We start from the raw sequence: 26423 nt of genomic DNA, 5'->3' as shown, positions 1-26423 counted from the left end.
ACCCTTTGGTAAGACTTTGTCAGACTTTCAAGCTTCTGACTACTGTTAACGACTGTCAAAGATCTTTGAAAATGACAACCGGGATCCACAATTTAACGTGTCTTTCGAAACACGGAGTAACTCGGTACGTGTTATAAGGTCAGTCATAAATTGGATACTTATTCTTTTTTAATATGTTTAGAAAGGATTTTGATTAATTTTACCCCCAAATTGATAAAATAAGGGATGAAAGTTTGTATGAAATTCTATCCTAAGTCCAATAACCACGCGGGCGAAGTACCGTTTCCGTTATTTATATAAATGACTTACGCAAACATTGACGTAGGTATTTACTTCTGCTGTGTACTTATGTAGTGTCGGTTTTCCTGTATTTATTACATAGGTACCTATTGTAGTGAAGTACTGATGAAATCATTGTTGTAGTATGCGTACCGTGTGTTTCAAGATAAGGGCTAAGGGAAATATTATTTTTTGTCGTTTAATATAGTTATGCTATTTTATATTAAATATTCATGATTTCAAGGCTCTTTTTCTTTTTTCGGGAGGAGAAATATTGCCTAGTAATGGGACAGTAATGAGCTTATTTTATTGTTTACAGTTGGTACTTACCACTTACCTACTTACTTAGATACTACGAAAATGGGACTTGAACGAATCCCAGTAAGTTCTGTGTTGATGCTAACTGCAATATACTTACGTGATACATACTACACATAGATATATGTAGTTGTTTATACTTAAAATGCAGTATTTTGAAGTACATAATAGCACACCTGACATACAACCGAAGGTGTAGGCAGAGTATGAAATACTTTCACGTTTTGCCATTAACAATGTTAGTCCCATGTAATAGGGAGCAAGCATATCCATATTTTACGTTCGCAAACTCCTAACTAGTATTGAAAATATCATAATATAAATTACAAAAACTTTTACTTACCCAGTAACCAAACTCGAGACTTCGTAATCAGCAGTCGTGGAATATACTACCCCGAGGCAGTAAAAATGTATAAAAGAGTCCCGTTTTTACCCTTTAGCTACGAAAGACAATAAAGTAAGGTGAAATAAAAGACTCCATTTTGAAAATTATATTTATTACAAATCGTAAATCTAAAACCTCACTTATCGTTCTTTTCCGTATCATTCTTATTCTCCAAAGTAATTGTATAGTTACCTATTACTGAATTGTCAACCTCACTAACTCTTAAAATACTAGCTACGGATTCTGTCTCCACCCTATTCGAGTATTGTGCATCCATTATAGTCTTCAGAATATCGACTTGGACTTTCGAAAAGACATCTGCGGGTAACTTTTTCAATAAACATTTGATATATTTCATAAATATATCCAATTCGTTTTCTTCTGTTGTCTGTGTTGGCGTATTTTCTACAAATTCCTTCTTTAAAGTGACTGGATGTTCCGGTGAAGAGATTCTTGGTCTTTTCGGAGCCCTTTTCCTGATGAAGGTACGTTTTTCTGAGCGAGAATCCTCTGGTGCCGAGTCCTCGAGGTAGACTACTTCGGTGAAAAGATTGTCGTCTTCTTCTACGTCTGATTTCGTAGTCGTTTCCTGTAAAATAAACAATTTTAAACCGTCGTTAATCTAGTGTCAAAGTTGTTGAAAATTTTGACTTATTATTTAAAGTTGTCCCAGCCGATATTCCCAGGCCAGTCTCATTTAAACCAACTGTGCAAGACTTTGTTTATAGTGTCCAAGTGTGTGTACAATACACAGGTACACTCTCTATTACTTCACTCTCATAACCTGGTGGGACGGATAAACGACACGACCAGGAAGAGGTCAGGCTCAGGACCGACGGCTTTACATGCACAAGGCACGTAGTCTACAATCCCAACTTCCTAACTCCTGGCAATTACTATGAAATTCTTAACAGAAAAACTCATTAAGTCTTTTTGACCCGACCCAGAATTTGAACCCGAGACCTTTGCGCGACAGTCACATACACTACCGAACACGCCCCAGAGGCAGTCAAGCCTTTGTCGTGAACTGTTGTTATAAACAACAACGGTGACTTGTATCACGGAGACGCTCAGCTGAAACACTGCACCTACGTCTATGTAATGTACAAGTTAACACACTGAGCGTTTATACACCTATTCTAAGGCCTTTATGTCAAAGGTTTGAACAACTATATTGATAACAAATGACGAAAGTTCGGAAGTGTTTTTTCCTAATACCTAATTGTTTTTAAATAAGTAAAAATAGTGACATTATGACCTGCTACCTTTATCATGAATTTATCATAACGCAATAAGAGTAGTAAGGGTCAGAGGTGACTTAGTATAATGAACTACCTACTCTGTTATCAGGGGTTCTATACACTGTGGTATATTATATACTTGCCATTCAGTATATTTGATTATTAGTAGGTATAATTCTCTTTTTGAAACGTTTAAAAATTGGAAAAGAACTAATAGCACTCAGACATTGAACTCTAGACTTTGTTATTAACAGTGCTGAGAGCTCAGAATGAGGGCTTTCAATTAAAACAGAACACAATATCCAAAACAAGCTTTAAACATTGCTCATGCTCATATGCTCCCCTCCCCCATCCAAGAACGTCCCAATTATCTCATGCTTCTCCTAAATAACCTTTTCATTTTTCGATTCTTCTCTTATACGAAAGTTGCCTCCTGACTTCTCAAAACCTTCACAATGATACCTACCTCCTACCTCCTCTTAATCATCACGCGCCCTTCACACGAAATTGCCAAATACCCCTCCTATCAAACTGGAACCCCCCACAATCCCTCTTTAATCAAAATCCTAATTTACAGTTCCTCTCACCTGGTGATCATGAACAAAGTGCAGCATCAGCTTCGGATGTTTATCAATCATGTGCGCCCTGAGGAACTCGTAGTCAGTGTCGATATATCCCTCGCGGCACACGACACAGCGCGCCTTCGACCCCTCCTGCTCGAAGTACTGCCATAGTTCCTTGGCTTTGCTTGTTAGTGATGACTCTTCGTCTGCAACAATGTAGAAAAACATTTCTCATCTTCTTCATCTTATCGTATGTTTAGTGGTCAACCTAGTGTCAAAGTTGTTCAAGCCGCCCGAGGGCCTTTGACGTGGCTTAACAACTGTTATCTTAGTAGATAACAACCGGGACCAACATTTAACGTGCCTTCCGAAGCACGGGGACGCCCAGTACAAATACCACTATGCGGTCACCCATCTATGGAATGACCGCGCCAAGGGTTGCTTAACCCACAGATTGTTTACCAACCGGTGAGCGCAACTGGCTATGGGCGCCTCATCATTTCATCACAGGCATTTTAAGGTAAAATGCGTTCGCGTTAATTCCCACATTCTATTATACATTAATGTAGAAAAATATTTAATCCTACTAATATTATAAATGCGAAAGTTTGTGAGAACGTATGTATGGATGTTTGCTACTCTTTCACGCAATTACTACTGAACCGATTACATTTTATGAAATCTATACTAATATTATAAAGCTGAAGAGTTTGTTTGAACGCGCTAATCTCAGGAACTACAGGTTCGATTTGAAAAATTGTTTCAGTGTTAGATAGTCCATTTATCGAGGAAGGCTATAGGCTATATATCATCACGCTACGACCAATAGGAGCAGAGTCCCAGTAAAAAAGTTGCAAAAACGAGAAAAAATATGACCCATCCTCTCTTATGTGACGCAAGCGAAGTTGAGCGGGTCAGCTAGTTTGGTGTATAGGTAGCTGAAGACGCAGAATAACACATAGGCTTTTTATCCCGGAGTTCCCGAGGGATCGGGATTTACACGGGAAGGGTTTCTACGCAGACGAAGTCGCGGACGGCCTCTAGTTAATAAAGATCAGGTGATAAGTACTCGTAACCGGCGGTCCTGTATGATAACATGTATGTATGTGAATGAGGCAAGGGAAGTTTGTAAGGATCGAACTACGAAGTGGCATTCTTTGGTCTCTGCCTACCTCTATGGGAAAAACTTGATTGAGTAAATTGAGTGTCTCCGTGGCGCAGTGGTCAATGTCGCCAAGATGCTACCGTCGAGATGTCGTGGGTTCAATTCCCACACGGAACAATTATTTTTGAGGTGTCAAAATAGTTGTTTTGGGTCTGGTTGTACTTTGTGTCCGTTGTTTGTAAAAGTCCCCGCGACATAAGAGGAATTTTTAGTGCTGGAATAGTCTTATTAAAAAGTAAATGTGAAGTTTATATACAAAGGAAGGTTTGAATAAAAACGCAAATTAGATAAATCTTTTTATTTCATCACATCACTAATTGTTGTTTAGTGTCACCTATAAGCTCTCTTTATGAGAATCACTTCTTCTCGTCGTATGGTGATGTGGCTTAACGACTGTTATCGTAGTAGACGCTCAGTTCAAATATCACTATGCAGTCACCCATCTATGGAGTGACCGCGGCAAGGGTTGCTTAACCCACAGATCGTTTACCGACCGGTGAGCGCAACTGGCTACGGGCGTCTCCTGAGAATCACTTTTTAACATTATTTATAATAATCAAATCATTATGATTATTCAAATCAGTTTCATTTGGCATTTCAGTAATTTCAACAACGCTAACTTTATTCTGCGTTTCATTTCTAGGGTTAGATAACTCAATTTTTTTCATCAAAATCTGTTTAGTAATATCACATTGCAGCTGGTCAGACACTTGAGAAGGTAATTGTCTAAGCAATGACACTATATAATGTCCAAAATGCTCTAAGCTGTCATTTTTGACAGAACTTTTGACAGGTCTTTTGACAGTCGTACTAATGTCATCGTCAGAAGTATCTTTGGGTTCATAACTGTTTCTTTTTCGCTTTTTCAATAATTTTGGTTTCTTTCGTTCGGGACTTTTATTATCTTCTATTAAATCTTCTGGAAGGAGCCATTCTTGCGTGTTGATGGGGTCCACCTGTAAATATATTTTTATTACATATCTATAGTAATATTATAAACCTGAAGAGTTTGTTTGTTTGGACGCGCTAATCTCAGGAACTACTGGTCCGATTTGAAAAATTATTTCAGTGTTATAGCCCATTTATCGGAAGGCTATCCATACTCCATACTAATATTATAAATGCGAAAGTAACTCTGTCTGTCTGTCTGTCTGTCTGCTACTCAATCACGCCTAAACTATTGAACAAATTTGCATGAAATTTGGTATGGAGTTATTTTGATACCTGAGAAAGTACATAGGCTATATATCATCACGCTACGACCAAAAGGAGCAGAGTACCGGTAATTAATGTTACAAAAACGGGAAAAATTTCACCCATTCTCTCTTATTGGACGCAAGCGAAGTTGCGCGGGTCAGCTAGTTTATAATAAATCTGTAGAGAGGTTAATTCTGTACATTAAATATATTTTTAAAAATAACTATTAGGAGGTGATTAGTGATCGATACTGATGCCAAAAAATGCAATGAGTAAATTTTTTGTCCATCTGTCTGTATTTTCTTTATAGGAACAAAAACTACTTGGCGAATTTTAACGAAAGACGAATTTTAAGCTGTGGGACAGTGATTCTGTTATTTACTTACCTCACAATCTGATTCTCCTATCTCATAAAGTTGTCCGTCTTCCGATAAAATCATCCTTTTAGCCTAAAAGTTAAAGAAATCATTAAAATTTATACTAATATTATAAAGCTGAAGAATTTGTTTGTTTGTTTGAACGCGCTAATCTCAGGAACTACTGATCCGATTTGAAAAATTCTTTCAGTATTAGATAGCCCATTTATCGAGGAAGGCTATAGGCTATATATCATCACGCTACGACCAATAAGAACAGAGTACCAGTAATAAATGTTACAAAAACGGGGAAAATTTTGACCCATTCTCTTATGTGACGCAAGCGAAGTTGTGCGGGTCAGCTGGTTAGTAAAAAACTCACCCTGGCCTCATCTTCTAGATTAAATTCTGGATGTTTTCTTATCAAATGCTTCTTTAAATTGCTAAGACCTGAGTGCGACAGTTTAGTCTTACATATAAGACATGTTACATGCTTCGAGTCGCCCTCGTTCTTACTCATAAATCTCCATACTATAGACTGTTTGCGACGTTTTTGTCTGAAACAATGATATTTATACTAATATTATACAACTGAAGAGTTTGTTTGAACGCGCTAATCTCAGGAACTACTGGTCTGATTTCAAAAAATATTTCAGGGTTAGATAGGAGGAGCTCGTGGCTTAGTTAACAACAGCCGCGCGGATCGATCTCTGAGGTTAAGCCATGCTTGCCGAGGTTGATTTGTGGATGGGTGACCATCTTATACATGGGTCATTGTCAAAACAGGGTCTAAATAAAAAAATTAAAAAGAATACTGTTTTTTCAAAGAATTAAACATTTATTAAATAAAACATATCAATCAAAGCAAATATAAATTGTTGTTTGAGGTCAAAGTAAAGAATTACAAAAGATATTTAATAAAATCGTTTTTATTGTTCTACCGGAAAGACATAGGTGTCTACCGAATGTACTTAAAGTGCAATTAAGTAAGAAATTAATCAACATAATAAAATTTACTCACAATAAAATAATATTAAACCTTCTTTAATTTATAAACAAATCAACAAAAACATAATGAGGTGTCATAAAACATTTAAAAAAAAATATCTCCCTGTGTCCACCGAAAAGATTATGTATTTTTGGTGGACAATATATCTTCAACCTCTGATGATGACAAAACATGTTGTACTTGCTTCTGGTGCACTTCTTTGGTGTGTCTGGTCTTGATACAGGTGGTGAACTTGAACTGCCGAAGTAAATATCAGCATACTCTAGGCGTTTTCGACTTCTTAGTCCACGCAGAAACTCGGAACAAGTTGCTTCAAATTCGTTGATTTGGGGGCTAATAGTTCTTGGTCCTGACTTTTTCCTGTCTATCGACTGAAACAGCTGTTGGACAATTGAACTCCAGTTAGGACTAAGAGGGCTTTGCATACTCGGTAGGGGGCTGAGAATAGAAATCGGCACGGGCATACGTCTATCTGATAAATCATTAATAGTCGTAATAATTTTTCCTTGCGATTTTTCCTATACTCTCTATCTTTCTTCCGCTTTTCTTCTAAAGCTACTGGATCTTTCTTAAGCCGTTTGCTTGCTTTCCTCATACTTAATTTCTTCTGTTCGCGTCTTTTTTTCTTCTTTTTGTCGTCAGTAATTTTTTGTCTGGTTCTGGACATATTCTAAAATGGCGGAAAAAAGCAAGCAGGACCCTAAACAAGGCACAAACAAAAAAACAGCAACTTGCAAAACATATATACATACAAAATACGTAACATTTGATTCATTCGGTGGACATTCGTCTTTTGGCGGACACAAATTTAAAGAAAGTCCCCAGAAAAGATGTCCACCGAATATACTTTCGTAACAAAATGTCCCATACCAAGCATTAGTTTTAGCTTATGTTACAGTTACAAGCCTATAATGATAAATCACATATTACCCTTAATTATTATGTAAAACTATAAATTATTAAGATATTAATTACCGAAATTCAGAAGGAACCGAAAAGACACACTCACCTTTGACACAGCCAACTATTTACCTACGATCACCTATAACTTTATTCGTATGTGTTCAACAGGAAACTGACGCTACGCGGGGGTAACTGAGTATATAACGTGTTCATAAATAACGTTCCCTTCGCAAAATTTTATTTTTTTCGTAATTATCTAGTGTAAATACATAAGTCCATCGAATAGATGTTTTTTTAATAACATTATTTTAGACTGCAGGAAGTGTCTTGATTTTAATCCAATTTTTTTGTCATTTTCTTATTATGATAAACAAAATGTCTAGTTTAGGAAAATATCCTTAAAGGCTAACACAATTATATGTATTTTTTTATATTTACAAATTTATGTGACAAGACAGCACAGTAACAGTCCACCGAGACGGACTTTTCTTTCGTAACTATTTTCTATATATTTAATTTTTATTATATCTGTATTTCTAAATACGTAATCATGAAATAGTTAATATGATCTTGACTATAAAATTAGACTATGCTCCCTAATAAACATTTAAACTATGAATTTCCACTTGTAACACAATTTTATGCGGTTATGACAATGACCCACATATCGAGTTCCTCCGTGTTTCGGAAGGCACGTTAAATTGTGGGTCCCGGCTGTCATTTTCGAAGATCTTTGACAGTCGTTAACAGTAGTTAGAAGCTTGAAAGTCTGACAACCAGTCTTACCGAAGGGTATCGTGTTATCCCAGGTAACTGGGTTGCGGAGGTCAGATAGACAGTCGCTCCATGTAAAACACTGATATTCAGCTGCATCCGGTTAGACTGGAAGCCGATTCCAACATAGCTTGGAAGAAAGGCTAAGCTGATATATATAATAGCCCATTTATCGAGGAAGACTACAGGCTATATATCATCACGCTACGACTAATAGGTACAGTACCAGTAAAAATGTTACAAAAACAGGGAAAATTTTGACCCATTCTCTCTTATGTGATGTAAGCGAAGTTGCGCGGGTCAGCTAGTGTATCTATAAGCTGTCAATAGTATGTTATACATACTTATCTGCGTTGTCATTAGTTATAGTGATCATTTCTGTTTCTTCGCGGCCCGACTCATCGTCGTCTCGGTCTTTAGCCGGCTCCGTCTTTGTTACTTCTTTCTTTGATTCACTAAAAATATATAATACACTGTATAGCACATTATATAAATAATTAAATACTAATTAAATTATAACATTATTTTTGGCTTGTCTGAAGCAATGAGGCTTATTTATTTATTTACTTCAAACTTTATATACAGGGCTGCATAAAGGCGGACTTAATGCCAGGGGCATTTTCTGCCAGTTTACCTTATAAAGTGACTTCACATTACTTCAAGAGCTGTGTTAATCAACTGTCAGACATGTCACTTATAACGATGTTTTAATTTAAGCTGACTAAGTGCGAGCCGGGTCTCCTCCGCAAAGAAAGAGGGGTTAGGCCTTGAGTCCACCATGCTGGTCAAGTGCGGGTTGGGGACTTTGCATGCCCTCATAATTGTATTAAACAAATTTTAGGCATGCAAGGTTTCATCACGATGTTTTCCTTCACCGTTAGACGGCTTTAGAGCAAGTGACTATTACACACATAACTTCTAAACAATACACAATTTACTGCATTAATTACTAATGACCAATTAATAAACTCATTAACATGTTAACCAGCTTCAAAAAAATAAGAAGGATTTCAATTACTTAAGTTTTAAGTTGGGTTTCTTTTTGCCTGCTACTGGCTACCTGTACCAGACCTAACCCCGGTTTCTGAGTACATTTAGCGGTAGTTTATCTATTTAATAGCGTTTAAACTCATACAAAAACAACGCTATTGAATAGATAAACTACCGTTAAATGTACCTCAGAAACCGGGGGCTTGTCAATTTCGGGTGAAGACTTTTCCAGTAACAATTACCTGTTGCTATCCCACTCCTCATCGCTACAGTCAGTGGTATCATCATTAGTCAGCCTGACATTAACGTCTCTGTGCTTCCTCTGCCAGTGCCTCACCAGGTTACTGACGGTGCTGCTGTAGGAGTAGTCCTTGTGGCACGCGTTGCAGGTCGCTGTCGTCTCGTTCTTCTTGGAGAAGAACTTCCACGCTACTGATGAACGGAGGCCGGTGTCGTTCTCACTAGAAAATAGGGACAAAATGGCGGTTGGGTCAAATACGACCGCCAGAAGGTAGGCAAAAAAAAAACATTTGACAACACACACACGGTCATTTGATTCAGAAAATAGGGACAATATGGCGGTTGGGTAAACTACGGCCGTCAGAAGGCAAGCAAAAAAAAATCATTGGACAACTCACACACGGTCATTTGATTACAAACAAAGCAAAGCTTGTACTATGCAAATAACTGATAAACATACTTATATACTTCTAAATACATACTTATATAGATACATTAACATCCAGGCTCAGAACAAATACTCGTGTTCATCACACAAAGATTTGTCCCGGGTGGGATTCGAACCCACCACACAAATAAATAGGTACCTACAATGACCTACATATCTTTAGACAATTCACACACGGCCGTCATAAATATGGTAAAAACTAAGTACAGTTTGTTATGTAACCAGACAATTTATAACACACACTTATAATGTACTTCAAAGTAATATACCTTACTCTTAGCTATTGTTGAGAAATCTTACGATGAAGTTTGGTACATAGGTAGCTGAAGACCCAGAATAACACATAGGCTACTTGTTATCCCGGAGTTCCCGAGGGAAGGTTTTCCACGCGGACAGAGTCGCGGGCGGCTTCTAGTATTATCATAAATTTGCACGATCCAGGAATCGAACCTGAGCCTTGCACGGCATTCGCACACGCTGCCGACTACTGCCGGCTACTTTTATATATAAATCACTTAAGTATTAGCAATATTTACACAAGTAGGTATACCTAATACCTGTTCAAGTTGCGGTAGTTTTAAATCTTATACTCGATGAAATTATAAATCTATGTTCAATTTATATATCTGTTCAATTTTAGCAATATAATCCTTCCGTACTATAAAACTAATAAAACTAGATAGATAAATATATATATTATTACCTATATTAGTACTCGCGAACTAGTTCGACTTCATACGGGTATAATACAATTTTATCCCGTTGATTCCCGACATTTTGTCACACACACATTGTACCGACAGAAAGAAACATAAAAAAAAATCTATTTAGTTTAGTTGTTCAAAAGTTATGTAGGTAATTATATAATGTACTCCCGATATCTAAGTACATTTAGCGGTAGTTTATCTATTCAATAGCGTGTAAACTTAAAAAAAATGCTATTGAATAGATAAACTACCGCTAAATGTAGAAACCTGGGGTTAGTGATATAATTCGTGGTATTTGTCAACATTTTGTTGTCAAACAATCTTTTCTATAAACAATAGTACCTATGTTATCTAACTAAAGTATTTAAAATAAACTGTACTTGTTCTAACGGCATCGTATTAGTTGATACATAAGTAACAGATATGTACTAGTAGTAAATAACAGTTAAATATTAGGTTATTGAGTACTCACCTCGGCGGATCCATGTTGCGTCGCTTCAACTGTCAGATAATAGTGTTGCCAGCACACGGTTTGAAAATATACTAGTCGATTTATGTAAAAAAACTTTTTTTTTGTATTTAGGATAAAATATTTTGTTTAATTTATAAAAAAATATTAAATTATTTATTTGATAAAACACATAAATATTAGTAACGAAATTAGTTGCTATGTTAGTTATGTTACATTTGGGGTTAAAAAACATAATATTATGTTTGTTTTAATGCACAGATATATTTTATTACCAATAAGGTTATATTAAAATTAAACTGTAGATAAAAGTTCATAAGAAATAATAAAACTCACATTCTACTTAAGTATAAATTAAAATCAAACTTTTTAATTATTTGGGTCCAATACTGATGATAGGCAGAAATACAATTATTAATAGGTAAGTGAATTTACCGCCAATTCAGAAGGCAGACCCAATGTTCAATGCATGCCTGCATTGAACATTGGGATGAACTCCTAACCGCTATCTTAAATTAGAAATAAGTTTTTAAACATATTACCTACTTTTTTTTTTATATTATTACTCTAATATTGTCTTGAAAAATATAAAGCCGTTAATATTATAATGCAAGAAATACTAACAAATTCTACCAAATACTTTCTACTAATTCTACCACTAACAGACCTATAACACTCTAGGTATTGCGAGTATTAGGAAACTAGTATTTGTATCTATTACTTTTATAATCAGATACTCAGCTAGTACTACATATAATTATTAGCCAAATGAGGCGCCTATAGCTATAAATGACTGAAAGACCCTGCATTATTTGGGAGGAGGCTCTTGCCCAGCAGTGGGACAGTATTTATTCATTATGATATGATGTATTATTATTAATAGACGATCTAATTAAATTAATAGGTACGTTTTAAACTTTCGAAGATAAAATCCATACTCCATACTAATATTATAAATGCGATAGTAACCCTGTCTGTCTGTCTATTACTCAATCACGCCTAAACTACTGAACCAATTTCCTTGAAATTTGGTATGAAGATATTATGATACCCGAGAAAGGACATAGGCTTCTTATTACCCCGGGAAAATGACGCATTTCCATGGGAAAATTCAAAAGTCGCGGGTAAAAGCTATATTTCATAATTTCGTAGAGTTTGTGTTGCAATCCTAAACGATTTTGGTATAAATGTTGCAACGTAATTAATTTATCATATTATTGTTATCTATTTCATAAGTCTGAGCGGTAGTGAATACGGACGGTCATCGAGGTCGCGGGTTCGAGTTCCGCGTAAAACATTTATGACTGACTTCATGGTAGTGTATAAGACTACTGATCACGACGTCTCATTTCCTGATTCTGACATTTTGTTAAATATTCTCAATAGCTGGCTGGAGTTGGTAAAACAATATGGCGATAGGCTGATTTTGCTTGAGAAAATAAATATTTTTAATTTATAAATGATTTTTTTAAAGTTTTGTTAGATTAAGTAAGCTTATTAAATAAAAGTTTTTTTTAGTTACTCAATATAGCTAAAACTACTGAACAGATTTAGATGAAATTAGGTACACAGATCGCTTACAACTAGAATTAAGATATAGGATACTTTGCATACCGGGAAATCATTTTGACGCGGCTGATTGATGTTAGGTTTAGGTGCATATCTATACTAATATATATTATTATCTATACTATCTATACTAATATTATAAAGCTGAAGGGTTTGTTTGTTTGAATGCGCTAATCTCAGGAACTACTGCTACGATTTGAAAAAATATTTCAGTGTTAGATAGCCCATTTATCGTGGAAGGCTATAGGCTATGCATATCTTCACGCTACGACCAGTAGGAGCATAGTACCAGTAAAAAATGTTAGAAAAACGGAGGAAAATAAACTCTTTCTCTCTAATGTGACGCAAGCGAAGTTGCGCGTGTCAGCTAGTTTGTAATAAAGACCGTGTAAAATTAAAAACTAAGACGATGATTTTCGGAACTAACATAAAAAACCGCAATATTCCCCACGATAAAACTAGAAAAATACGCTAACTAGTTTAATAATTAATTTAGGTTCTTACACTCGGAATTTCCATAACTTAATTCATGAGGGAGATCCCGCGTTACAGAATAAATTAATTATACATACACATACGGCCATCTTTAATACGGGTAAACCCGTATGACGTATAAATTTGCCGCCAAAATGTGACAGCTTACGTCAGACGTTATTGTAACTAGTTTTTTTTTAATGGCGGAAGGAAACGGGCCTTTGTGGTTTTTAATTATCGAGTCTTGTGTGTATATGCTTTTTATAAATATCTAATACGATTATTACATAAAGGGAATCTTATTTTACAATCGTTAATTTAATGAAGCGACTTATTTTTTTTTTATTTATGGTATGGTTAGTGGTCAACCTAGTGTCAATGTAATTATTCAAGCCGACTGTTATCTTAATTAACAACAATCCGAACCAACTTTTATCATGCCCAAAACATGGAGACGTTCAGCTGAAATACCACTATGCGGTCACCCATCTTTGTAATGACCGCGCCAAGGGTTGCTTAACCCACTGATCTTTTACAGGCCTATTATCATAGTGATAATCGAAGTACACTTACGGGTACTAAAATGTAACTTTCACTATGCGGTCACCCATCTGTGTAGTGACCGCGCCAAGGGTTGCTTAACCCACTGTTTTTTTACAGGCCTATTATCATAGTGATAATCGAAATACACTTACGGCTGCTAAAATGTAATTTCACTGTGCGGTCACCCATCTGTGTAATGACCTCGCCAAGGGTTGCTTTACCCACTGATCTTTTACAGGCCTATTATCTTAGTGATAATCGAAGTACACTTACGGCTGCTAAAATGTAACTTTCACTATGCGGTCACCCATCTGTGTAATAACCACACCAAGGGATGCTTAACCCACTGATCGTTTACAGGCCTATTATCATAGTGATAATCGAAACACACTCATGACGGCTTAAATGTAACTTCCACTATGTGGTCACCCATCTGTGTAATAACCTCGCCAAGGGTTGCTTAACCCGCTGATCGCCTTAGTTATCATAGTGATCGAAACACACACACGACTGCTAAAATTAAACTTTCTTACTAATACGGGTAATATTACGACATGATTCGTCATCACACGCATGACGCGGCACTGACGTGACAAACGTCATGTTCCGGAAGTTTTCAATTTGTTGCATCACGTACATTTGATTTACAGTTTTAAAAAACTACTTACCCTCTTATTCATAAAAATATATGAGGTTATGAAAGGCTTATAAAGAGTTTTGTTTCTTTCACTCCTTAGCGAAATGAACAAGAGAAAATATATTATAGTAGTTGTTTAACTAAAATAGGTTTATAGTTTGTTTATCAATAAGAGGGTTATTTTTTAACCCATTATTGTCCCACTGCTGGGCAACGGTCTCTTCTCAAGCGAGGGACGGGTTAGGTGTCGAGTCCACCACGCTGGCCAAGTGATTTGGAGACGTTTGCATGCCCTCAATAAATGTATTTAACAATAGGTATGCAAGGTTTCATCACGATGTTTTCCTTCACCGTTAGAGCAAGTGATCATTATTTCTAATACACACTTAACAAAGTTATTGGTGTGTTGCCTTCGGTTCGAACCCGCAACCGCGTGGGAGGTGCCAACTTAAACCACTCGGCTATCAGAGCAAGAGATAATTATTTTTAATACACACTTATCATAGTTAAAAATATAATACGTGAATTTACCGCCAGTTCGGAAGGTAGAGCCTTTGAGAACAGCTAGCAAGAAACTGTAGGCCTCTCTTTATAATCGCTAAAGATTGTTTTTCCGGGAAGCCATACCTAGCAGTAGGAAATACATCATTATCACGCCTATTGTACCCGAATGTATATGAAATACAGCCACGTTTTGCCATTAACAATGTTAGTCTCATGTAATAGGGGGCGAGTTTATTGCAGCGGGACAGTTATTGTACTAATGACTGCCTCCTTGGCGCAGTGGTTTAGGTCGCTATGTCTACTACCATTATGTCAGGGAGGTCGTGGGTTCGATTCCCATACGGAACAATTTATTTGTGCAATCCACAAATAGTAATTTTGGGTCTGGTTCTCTTTGTGCCTGTTGTATGTATGTTCCTAAAAGTCCCTCAACACAAGAGCAATTCTTAGTGCGGGAGTTGTCTTTAAAAAAAATCGTCTTTCCCCGGTTTCTGAGGTACATATATTTTTTGTATGAGTTTTTAAACGCTATTGAATAGATAAACTACCGCTTAATGTACTTAGAAACCGGGGGTTAGTAATAGGGGGCGAGTCTTGAGGACAGTTATTTCACGTTATTCTACAAATGTGCAAGCTTCTCAACGAAACGTCGTACGATTTGACGTAGTCGTGACGTAGAACGCGTCACAATGACAGCTGTTTCGTAACACTAGAAATAAGAGAGCGTGTATTCGTGTACATTTGGCATACACATATAAAGTAATGAACGTATCCTAGATGATTAACAACTGTCTAACTCCCGGTTTCTGAGGTACATTTAGCGGTAGTTTATCTATTCAATAGTTTCAAAACTCATATAAAAAAACGCTATTGAATAGATAAACTACCGCTAAATGTACTCAGAAACCGGGGGTTAATGAAGTATTTATAATAATTTGAGGGGACATAAATGTGCCACTGCTGGGCAAGGGTCTCCTCTCGTAATGAGGGAGGGGTTAGGCCTTGAGTCCACCACGTTAAATTTAACCCATAAATGTCCCACTGCTCGGCAAGGGTCTCCTACCTTAATGAGGGAGGGGTTGTATTCTTCTAACAGTCGTTAAGCCATGTAAAAGGCCATTCGGGCTTGAACAACTTTGACACTAGGTTGACCACTAACCATACGATCATTTTTTAACTAATAATATTTTCACATGAGTACGCCCGCATATTGTAGCCCCCTTGCATCGACCCTTTTATTCACCCTTCAAACGTTTGACAGGGGTGGCCATATTGTTATTACGTTGCCTACACTTCAGTAGAAAGGGCAAAATATATTTTCTAAATTATTTTTTACCCGATTTGATACACACTAAAGAGCAAAGCTAAGTAACAGCCGCGATCGATCTTTGAGGTTAAGCTACGCTTGCCGAGGTTGTTCTGAGATGTATCATTCAATCTAGCCTTTATTCCAACTATGTTGGAGTCGACTTCCAGTCTCACCGGATGCAGCTGAATACCAGTATTTTACATGAAGCATAATCCTACCCGGGACAAATATAAGTGTGATGAACACGAGAATCTGTTCTGAGACTGGTGGTTAATGTATCTAAATAAGTATGTATTTAGAAGTATATAAGATTGTTTATCAGTTATTTGGTTACAGTACGAGCTCTGCTTAGTTTGGAATCCAATGACCGTGTGTGAGTTGTCCAATGATATTTATTTATTTGTTTGAAAACATGTAGTGTCAAATCGACGGTCCCTACGTACATTCCCTCAAGTGGTACTTAGGGGATTTGTCTTTTTTGTTTCCGTGACCTTCCGGTTGTCATATACTTTCGATTGATTAAAAAAAAATTAGTAAAAATGCTTTAATTCTACCCTAAATCAACACTCGACAAACCCCAGAACTACAACACTTCCAATGTAAATTGAAACTTCAAACCGCTCTCCTGTAAAATTTGCGTTTTGCAATTAGGTTATTGTACGTAGGGACCGTCGAAATAATTCTGGGCATAATAAAATTCCTTTGCACTAAAGAATTTGACAGCTCGTAAAATTGGCGGGAAACTAAATCTTGAAAAAACAAAATGTCTGCGATTTTTTTTATTTTTATATCAAACCGTAAATTGATGTCTATTTCAGCCATTCAAGGTTAAAAGGGGTTCCCCGCAGTTATATTTAGTTTTGCTACTCTCGCAATAAAAGTTTTATTTTTAAACGTCAATGTCAAAATCCGCCATTTTGGTAATGTCGATTGATCGTTCGGAAATATTTGAAATGTTTAGGGAAAGAGCTAGAATAGCGAGTTTTTCAGCCTTATGAAGAAACAAAACATAATTTCAGTATTATGTTTATTGAACACGAGAGATTTATATAGTTCATATTAATATTTAGGTATTCCGAGTCAAAAGTGTTTTTTGAATTTGCTTTTGTTACAAATATCTCAGAGATTACCCTGAGTTAGGAAGTTGACCGTAGACCTGCGTACTTTAGAGAGCACGTTAAACCCTCAGTTCTGCGCCTCGACCTCTCACTGGTCGTGTCGGTTATCCGTCTCACCAGACTATGAGAGTGTATCTGTGTATTGTGCACACACTTGGACACTACACCTAAATCCTAAACTGGTCAGTTTCAATGAAATTAGGTTTTTACTACCGCCCAATCCATAGAAGCAGTCATATATTTGCTATTTCAACTACAAATAATTGTGGGAGCAATACCGCGAACATTGTATTCGAGGTCAGTACACTAGTTCGAAATAGCCAATAGTTTTAGTAAACAAATTGAACGCGACCTACTATGGAGCATTTAAATTTATTATAGTTTTACAAAGTTGCGTAATATTTGTTCATCTTGATTACTTGTTATTTTTTTGATCGGATATAAAACGAAAAATGTATGGAAATTAGTGTGATTACATAGAGGGAGCTCGTGACTAAGTCACAACATCCGCGCGGATAGATCTCTCAGGTTAAGATACGCTTGATGAGCTGGTTTGTAGATGGGTGACCCTATAATACATTTTCGAGTTTCTCCGTGCATCGAAAGGCACGTTAAATTACGGGTCCCGACTGTCATATTCAAAGATCTTTGACAGTCGTTACCAGTAGTCAGATGCTTAATAGTCTGACAACCAGTGTTACTTAGTATCGTGTTATAAGCCAGGTAACTGTGTTGTGGAGGTCTGATAGACAGTCGCTGAATTTAAAATACTGGTATTCAGCTGCATCCGGTGAGACTAGAAGCCGACTCCAACATTGTTGGAAGAAAGTCTAGGCTGAAATACGATTGGTAAATATTTCTGATATTTCTCCATTTCTCCACACCACCTGTGTGAGTGTTCAATTTGCGGTTCGGTCCACTCGACTCTGCCCTGTTCTGCTACCTTGGAAACGTGCCCTAATCGTCTCGTAGACGGTAAAACCCTTTTCAGTTCATATGCCAAGCCACGCGTGTGACCGACAATGTGTCACGTGACTGAATTATAAACTGCTGACTCATATTTATAGTTATCGTTTTATTTGTATCATCGTGACTGTTTTAGGCTGAGTAGGGTGACGTTTAACGTGTTAATATAAGTGCGTGGGTATATAGGAATCCTAGAATCTAGGCTATACGCTTGAAATTATAAAAGTTTTATGGCTGATAGCTGACCCGCGCAACTTCGCTTGCGTCACCTAAGAGAATGGGCCAAAATTTTCCCCGTTTTTGTAACATTTCTCGTTGCTTCTCCGCTCCTAATGACCGTAGCGTGATAGTATATAGCCTATAGCCTTCCTCGATAAATGGGCTATCTAACACTGAAAGAATTTTTCAAATCGGACCAGTAGTTCCTGAGATTAGCGCGTTCAAACAAACAAACAAACAAACAAACAAACTCTTCAGCTTTATAATATTAGTATAGATTGGCTTCGATTACAGAGTGACTTATACTTTTTGCCAGGCTTTTTAGGGCTCCGAACACAAAGGGTAGAAAACGAACCCTATTACTAAGACTCCGCTGTTTTTCTGTCTGTCATCTCGTGAAATGTGATAGTTAGACAGTTGAAATATTTACATAGAATGTAGATCATGTATTTAAGCATAAATATTACAAACAGAACAAAAGAAATAATGGCCGAAAGTAAAGACAGGAGTATTAGAAATTTCGTTATTTATATTGTTCAGGTCTAACTTTATAAAAAGTACTGAGTCTATTAATCTAACCCAGGCAGTTTATTGAAATACGACCTACGATAAATAATAAATAATGTTCTAACAGAAATTAATACAGACCATAAAACTTTGTCCTTTAATCTACAGTTGCATACAATCCCGCTTGTTTCTGTTCAAGTATAATCTTTTACAAAAAAGTAAATATTTTTTAGAGAGAGTGATAGTCGTAAGAGAGCAGTGATAGCCGAGTGGTATAAGTTGACATCTCCCACGCCAGTGGTCGCAGGTTCGAATCCCAGGCAACACACCAATGACTTTTCGAAGTTATGTGTGTATTAGAAATAATTATCACATGCTCCAACGGTGAAGGAAAACATCGTGAGGAAACCTTGCATGCCTAAAATTTGTTTAATACATTTATTGAGGGTATGCAAAGTCCCCAACCCGCACTTGGCCAGCGTGGTGGACTTAAGGCCTAACCCCTCCCTTATTAAGGGAGGAGACCCTTGCCCAGCAGTGGAACCGCTGTTTTTTACCGCCAAAATCACCCACCTGTCAAACACAAACAAAAATCTGACAGCTACACTTTTTTAAAACCGAATTGAGACAAAGGTATTAATTCATACAGCCTATAACATACGCTTGGATTACTTTGGCCCAACGCCAATTGCATTACACGTCGAGGGCATTTGAGTCTTGCTAGTAAGGCAACGAACTACACAAGGGCAGCCATTGTGACCGCTCGAAGGATTTTAGTATTTATTACTAAGTGTTTAAAGTGTATATTAGTGTGTATTTGTTGTGCTGTTATTATGAAACCTTACGATTGTTTAGTAAACATATTGGTTTAGTCTCGTGATGTGTGTGGTTAGTATTTTTTTTTATGTGGCAACCATTTTGGATCTTTTTAACTGAGTTTGAAAAATGAGGAGGTTATCAATTTCTCTGTAGTTTTTTGTTTGTTACCTCATAACTTTAAACTGGGTGGACCGATTTTAATGTGTTTTTTTTGTTTGAAATCTTATTGTTCCCATGTGAACCCATTTTATTTGTGACACTTAACTCTGATGTCGTTTTATTGTAAAAAAAATTAAATATTTGAATAGTATTGTACTGCCACTGCGATTCTGTGTGATAGTGTATTCGACATTAACGAGTTTGATTACCGGGTCAGGCAAAATGCTATAGCTTTTATAGAATCTGCTGGTACTTATATACTTAATCGTAGCTCGTTACCCAGTATATGGCAAAAGACCTCTATTGCATAGGAATACATTTAACCGACTTAACCAAAAAGAGTAGGTTCTCAAGTCGTTCGTACATATTTTTAGACAGCGGGTGAGTGGACTAAAAATGACTCCTAAGTCTTAAAACAGTATCATTATGACACATAGCCATTTTATTTTAATCTTAAAAGCTAAGCTTAACTCAGCTATTTACGCTTCAACGAGTAAACAACGTTATAACGATAAATATAGCAGTAAGAATTCGCGCCAAAAATAGCTAGTGTGGCCAGACGAAAATAATACAGATTATTATGATTGTAGCGAGAGCTTTCTAGATTGGAAGCGCTCCATAATATTACATACATAATATATGTACATACATAATATCACGGTATGTGGAGAACGTCACTTGGTACGATCCTTACATGTTGTCATACAGGACTGCCGGTTACGAGTAGCATCTGATCTATTTTCAAGACATTACATCTACAAATATCTGTACTAATATTATAAAGCTGAAGAGTTTGTTTATTACTGGTCCGATTTCAAAAATTCCTTAAGTGTTAAATAGCCCATTTATCGAGAAAGGCTATATATCATCGCTTGCGAAAAAGTTACAAAAATGGGGAAAATTTTGACCCATTCTCTCTTATGTAACGCAAGTGAAGTTTCGCAGGTCAGCTAGTACATTATATGATGCCCTCTTCCCAAAGGGGTTCGCAGAGAACGCGATGTGGTACGATCCTTATAAACTTCTTTTGCTTTATTCACATACATGTGGTTATACAGGACCGCCGGTTTCGATTAGCACTCAGACCTGACTTGTTTTCAAGACATATTACACCTACTAATATACCTACATATATAAACGGTGAAGGAAAACATCGTGATGCAACCTTGCATGCCTGAGAGTTCTTTAGAACAGTTCTTGAAGGTATGCAAAGTCCCCGTATTTGGCCAGCGTGGTACCTCAAGGCCTAACTCCTCCCTCAATTTGCCTGCCTCCGTGGCGCAGTGGTTTAGGTCACCACGCCGCTGCCATTGCGTCAGGAGGTCGAGGGTTCGATTCCCACTCGGGACACTTATATGTGCGATCTTCAAATAATTGTATCGTGTCTGGTTGTACTTTGTGTCCATTGATTGTGTGTTTGTAAGTCCCCGCGACACAAGAACAATTCTTAGTGCGAGAGTTGTTTTAAAGTTAACTTAAGTTGTTGTAAAAATATATTAAAGATCCTTACTCAGCAGCAAGACATTAATATGTTAAAAATAACCATAAAACATCGAAACTATAAGCATTCGTAGACTACGGACCGCCAAAAACAAGTTTTCAAATCAAATTAAAATTCGTCGCCATATTAGTTGTCAAAAAAGCGCGGCGCAATTATATTTTTTTCGTATCGTTCGGAAATGAGTCACGATGTTGTAGACGTATTCTGTTATCTATGACTAAAGAGATCGAGAACGTTCGTGATAAATATATTGTTGGACAACTCACACACGGTCATTTGATTCCAAACTAAGCAGAGCTTGTACTATGGTAACCAAATAACTGATAAACATACTTATATACTTCTAAATACATACTTATATAGATACATTGACATAAGTCTCTTGTTATTGCTGTAGACTTGTTTTACACGTGGTTTCGGTCGAAATGAGTATTTTTTGGTATGGTTATATTTTTTTTATTTTGTTGTATAGTTGGTAGCCTCTGTGGCGCGGTCGGTAGTGTATTGCTAGCACGAGGTCCCCGGTTCGATTCCAACATTGAAATGAGAATTATAAGTATTTTTTTTATGAATATTAGATTATTCTTTAAAGTAGCTCCAGCCCCCTGTTACATGGAACTCACATTGTTAAATGTCGTAACGACGTCCTATTTTATACACTTCTGCCTACATTTTCGGGTATAATAGGCGTGATATTACTTTGGTTAGTGGTCAACCTAGTGTCAAAGTTGTTGAAGCCAAATAGTCTTTGTCGTGACTTAACGACTATCAATCGGGACCGATTTCAACATATTTTTCGAAACACAAAGGAACTTGGTATGTGTTATACCAAGTTCCTTTCACACCTTCACGCTCACCCATCCACTAACCAACCTCAGCAAGCGTAGCTTAACATGAGAGATCGATCCGCGCGATTGTTGTTACCTAGCCACGAGCTCCTCAAAAGCAATATACTAATAAATTTCTATGCTACGTCCCTGCCAAAGGTCCTTTAACGTTTACAGACGAATAAACGCCTCAATATAATGTATGTATGTATGTTTGTACAGTGCTATTAATATAATGTATCAAGACAAGGCATGCAGGAAGTTCTCGAGAGGAACGAGACGCTTCCGTGAACTGTTTTCCTTATAGTAATATTATATTTAATTTTATTGTTTGTCACGTATCATATTATGTCTTGTACGGCAATAAGTCTCGGGTTCGAATCTCGAGAGAAATAAATCTTGATTTTTTCTTTCAAGAGTCTTCGACCTCTGTGGCGCAGTGATTAAGGTGGTAACCACGCGACTACCATTGCGACGGGTTTGGGAGGTCGTGGGTTCGATTCCCACACGGAAAAAAATATTTGTGCGATCCAAAAATAGCTGATGTGGGCCTAGTTGTGTCCGTTGTTTGTATGTTTGTTAAAGACCCGCGACACCAGAGCAATTCTTAGTGCGGGTACGGTAGTACTATTACTTATTCTGTGGTGCGGGAGTTGTCTTAAAAAAAAACTAGGTATAGACAAACTACAGTAGTTGACTAATTTCAATGATAACATCAACAGTGAGAATTTGTCACAAACTTTTTTACCGGACAATCTTTCAAACAGTCTCTTGCTAGGAGCTAGTTTAATAAATAATTTATTTAGTTTAGTCATCATCACAGTCACAGGAAGCAGTGTCCTACTTTATATAATAACAAACACATGTGTCCAGCTGAAATAGATTAGCAGTTTTCGAGAAATATCACTATAACAGACTTGCCTATCTCTGTGGTCTGGGCGGTAATCTTTACGACTGCTATGTAGTACCTAAGTACATACATACATACATTAAATCACGCCTATTTCTATGGGAAAAAAGACTGCCTTTTTTTTCTTTTTTTCCGGGTGCCTTTTTTTGGGTGAATGCAGAGATCAAAGAACGTCACTAACCCTAGGTTTCTGAGGTACATTTAATGGTAGTTTATCTGTATAATAGCGTTTAAACTCATATAAGCATGACAGTTTGAATACATAAGCTAAATAAATCTACTTAGGTTAATTTTAGTTCAATCAGTCGAAAATTTAAAAAGGTTTATACAAACTTGCATATCTATTTATCCCTTTAAGGGTGGAATTTAACAAAACCCTTCTTAGGGAATGCCTACATTATAGCAGCTCTATGCATGCAAATTCTCAGCCCGATGGGTTTATTTTATTTTTAAGTATGTATTTACAAGTATATATAAGTAAGTTTATCAGTTATTTGGTTACTGCAAGCTCTGCTTAGTTTAGTATCAAATGACTGTGTGTGAGTTGTCCAATGATATATACCGGGCACGATACCAAAGTCCCGACTACTATAGACTCTATAGAGAACCATAGCCATACGATAATTGAATGAACTTTATTATCAAGAGAGCGGAAACTAACAAACTGCGCAGTTACAAAACGACATTAACAGTCAAATGATCTTAATTAAAATGTCATTGTTTATTGCGTCTCATTTAATATGGACACCAAAATTTACTCGTTAGATTGTTGTCGTTGTAAAGACTGGCTCTTTGGCGCAGTGGTTACGGTCGCAGTATTTTTGAAAAATCATTCCCTTCGTGCTTCGGAACGTGGCGCAGTGGTTAAAATCACCATGCCGCTACCATTCCCAAGGTCAGGAGGTTGTGGGTTCGATTCCACACGGAGCAATTATTTGTACGATTCCCAAATAATTATTGCGGGTCTGGTTGTGCTTTGTGTCCGTTGTTTGTATGTTTGTTAAAGTCCCCGCGACACAAGAGTAATTCTTAGTGCGGGAGTTGTCTTTTTTAATAAAATGAAATAAATTATCTAGGTATACTAATATTATAAAGCTGAAGAGTTTGTTTGTTTGCTTGTTTGAACGCGCTAATCTCAGGAACTACGGGTCTGATTTGAAAAGTTCTTTCAGTGTTAGATAGCCCTTTTATTGAGGAAGGTTATAGGCTATATATCATCACGCTACGACCAATAGGAGCAGAGTACCAGTAAAAAATGTTAAAAAAACGGGGAAAATTTTGACCTATTCTCTCTTATGCGACGCAAGCGACGTTGCGCGGGTCAGCTAGTCTAGCATATAATTTATCTGACACTTATCAGTAACCCTAAATCACTCAATTAAACATAGCGAGATCAAAATAAAAGTTTCCACGGACCCATCATGGCTGCCGGCTGGTATAAACACAAACCGAGAGAAAGGCGACGTTGCCGCTCCGTGCACCTCTCAAATAGGACACCGCGCGAACAGAATATTATTATTTTGATTTCGTTTTAACTTTACTGCTTCGTTCAGTAACTATTTATTTTGTTTATATAAAGGTAGGTATTATTTTGATGTATTAAGGTGACCTTTGAGTATAACTAAAGCTTTCTTTTTGCGAACAAATTACGTTTTTCAAATCAATTTTAGCAGTTCTAGGCAAATTAGGTATATTTTCTTTAGTAAGACTGTATCAGAATCTGCAAATTGTGTTTTCATAAAAAAACCTACCAATTTATATCTAACGAACCTGTATCTTTGAAAAAAGAAGACTTATAAATTGTCAGTTCCCATAATTTATTTACCTAATCAGTCAGTTTTGAAAAAAAGTCAGAATGAATAGTTGACTATCTGTACTTTTCTGAAAGTGCCTAAAACTTTAGTGGTTAAAATGTAGAACAAATTTTCCTGAAAATTTATTTCGAGATAGTATTAGACCCAGGGTTAAATATAGGCTATTTTTTTTCTTAAAATACAAATCCTAAGACGCTAAAACAAAGGATGAAACTTTCTAGTGTAAAAAAAACGGGTAGAAAAAAGTAAAAATAATACATTCGTTCTAATACAAAATGGAACCCTTTACTAAACTCTGATCTACTATTGAGAAATATTCTACTATAAATTATTAGTTTCATTAGCATTTACTCGACCCGGTATCAAACCCGGGACCTCGCAATCGGCAGTCGTATACACTACCTCTCAGACGTAACTACATTTAGTAAAAAACGCTCAAACACATGTCACTAGTAACTTCTAGAACATATCCGCCATTATTATGATAATACAGTTTTTGTGAGTCGTAAAATACAAGGTCGTTTCATGTTTATTATATAAAAAATAATACATATCATCTTATACAATGAAAAATACATTGTAAACGGTGTTGTATGACAAATAAATAAAATTCCATAGTGCTCTCCTGGCTGATATTTGGCTACAGCGGCCAGTTTTATTAAAATCAGCCAACTGCGCAGGACTTTGTTTACTGTGCCCATAATAACCCATTAATGTCCCACTGCTGGGGAAGGGTCTCGTCCAGAAAGAGGGAGAGGTTAGGCCTTGAGTCCACCACGCTGGCCAAGTGCGCGTTAGGGATTGCATACCTAAAGAACTCTCAGGCAAGGTTGCATCACGATGTTTTCGTTCACCGTTGTAACAAGTGATCATTATTTATAATATACACATCACTTGGAAAAGTCATTGGTGTGTTGCCTCGAGTTCGAACCTACAACCACTTGCATGATAGGTACCAACTTATACCACTCAGCACTTATTATTCTGTGACTCAGCCGTCTCTGCTACCACGTCAAAATTACCGCTCTCATAATGTTATTCACTTCAAATATACAAAATTTTCAGTTTCAAATTACTCTTGTTTAAGTCGCCCGGTTATACCGTATCGATCCCGCCCGGGTACTGTAGCTGTTTGAAGGTTCCTCGGGTCCCGACCTTCAGCCGAAGGTTCTTCCTTGTTGCTATATATTAATGTTTATCCTTCGACCCGTGTGAGGGGTGGGGTAGGTAGGGGGAGGGTTTTGTCGCTGTATTTATAATTACGGTAATCGAAAGCAGTTTTACTAAATATTAGGTCGGGGAAAAAGTCTTTTCGCATTATAGTATGTATGAACTTGTAATAAAATCTTTTCTCTACACAAAAAACCTCGATTGGGTTCCTCACCAGCTCACTGACAGAAACCTAATGAACCGTGTACTCATTTGTGATTCTTGAAGCCAAAGAGATTTTATTACAAGTTCATACATACTATAACGCGAAAAGACTTTTTCTCCGACCTAATA

At 36.8% G+C, this 26423-nt stretch overlaps 2 protein-coding genes across 2 annotated transcripts in view; both read right to left on the bottom strand.

Moving 5' to 3' along the window:
* Window positions 1-1077: 1077 nt before the first annotated feature.
* LOC142985210 (uncharacterized) overlaps window positions 1078-26423 on the bottom strand; it is a 36781-nt gene continuing 11435 nt past the window's right edge. The window contains exons 2-3 of the mRNA XM_076133244.1: window positions 2811-2992; window positions 1078-1571 (exon numbers count right to left, since the gene is read on the bottom strand). Coding sequence (XP_075989359.1) covers window positions 1119-1571; window positions 2811-2992 — 635 coding nt within the window. The 3' untranslated portion in view covers window positions 1078-1118. The remainder of the gene's footprint in view (window positions 1572-2810; window positions 2993-26423) is intronic.
* Window positions 3001-11102, bottom strand: LOC142985211 (uncharacterized). The gene is made up of 6 exons (XM_076133246.1): window positions 11048-11102; window positions 9423-9641; window positions 8535-8645; window positions 5887-6061; window positions 5535-5597; window positions 3001-4907 (listed from the first exon to the last, which is right to left on the bottom strand). The coding sequence occupies exons 1-6, from the start codon at window positions 11059-11061 to the stop codon at window positions 4482-4484; spliced, it is 1008 nt and encodes a 335-aa protein (XP_075989361.1). The 5' UTR covers window positions 11062-11102; the 3' UTR covers window positions 3001-4481.

This window comes from Anticarsia gemmatalis, chromosome 29, assembly GCF_050436995.1.
Source record: "Anticarsia gemmatalis isolate Benzon Research Colony breed Stoneville strain chromosome 29, ilAntGemm2 primary, whole genome shotgun sequence".
Taxonomy (NCBI): domain Eukaryota; kingdom Metazoa; phylum Arthropoda; class Insecta; order Lepidoptera; family Erebidae; genus Anticarsia; species Anticarsia gemmatalis.
The sequence above is the reverse complement of the archived record's forward strand: the minus strand, read 5'-3'. Positions and strand labels throughout refer to the sequence as shown.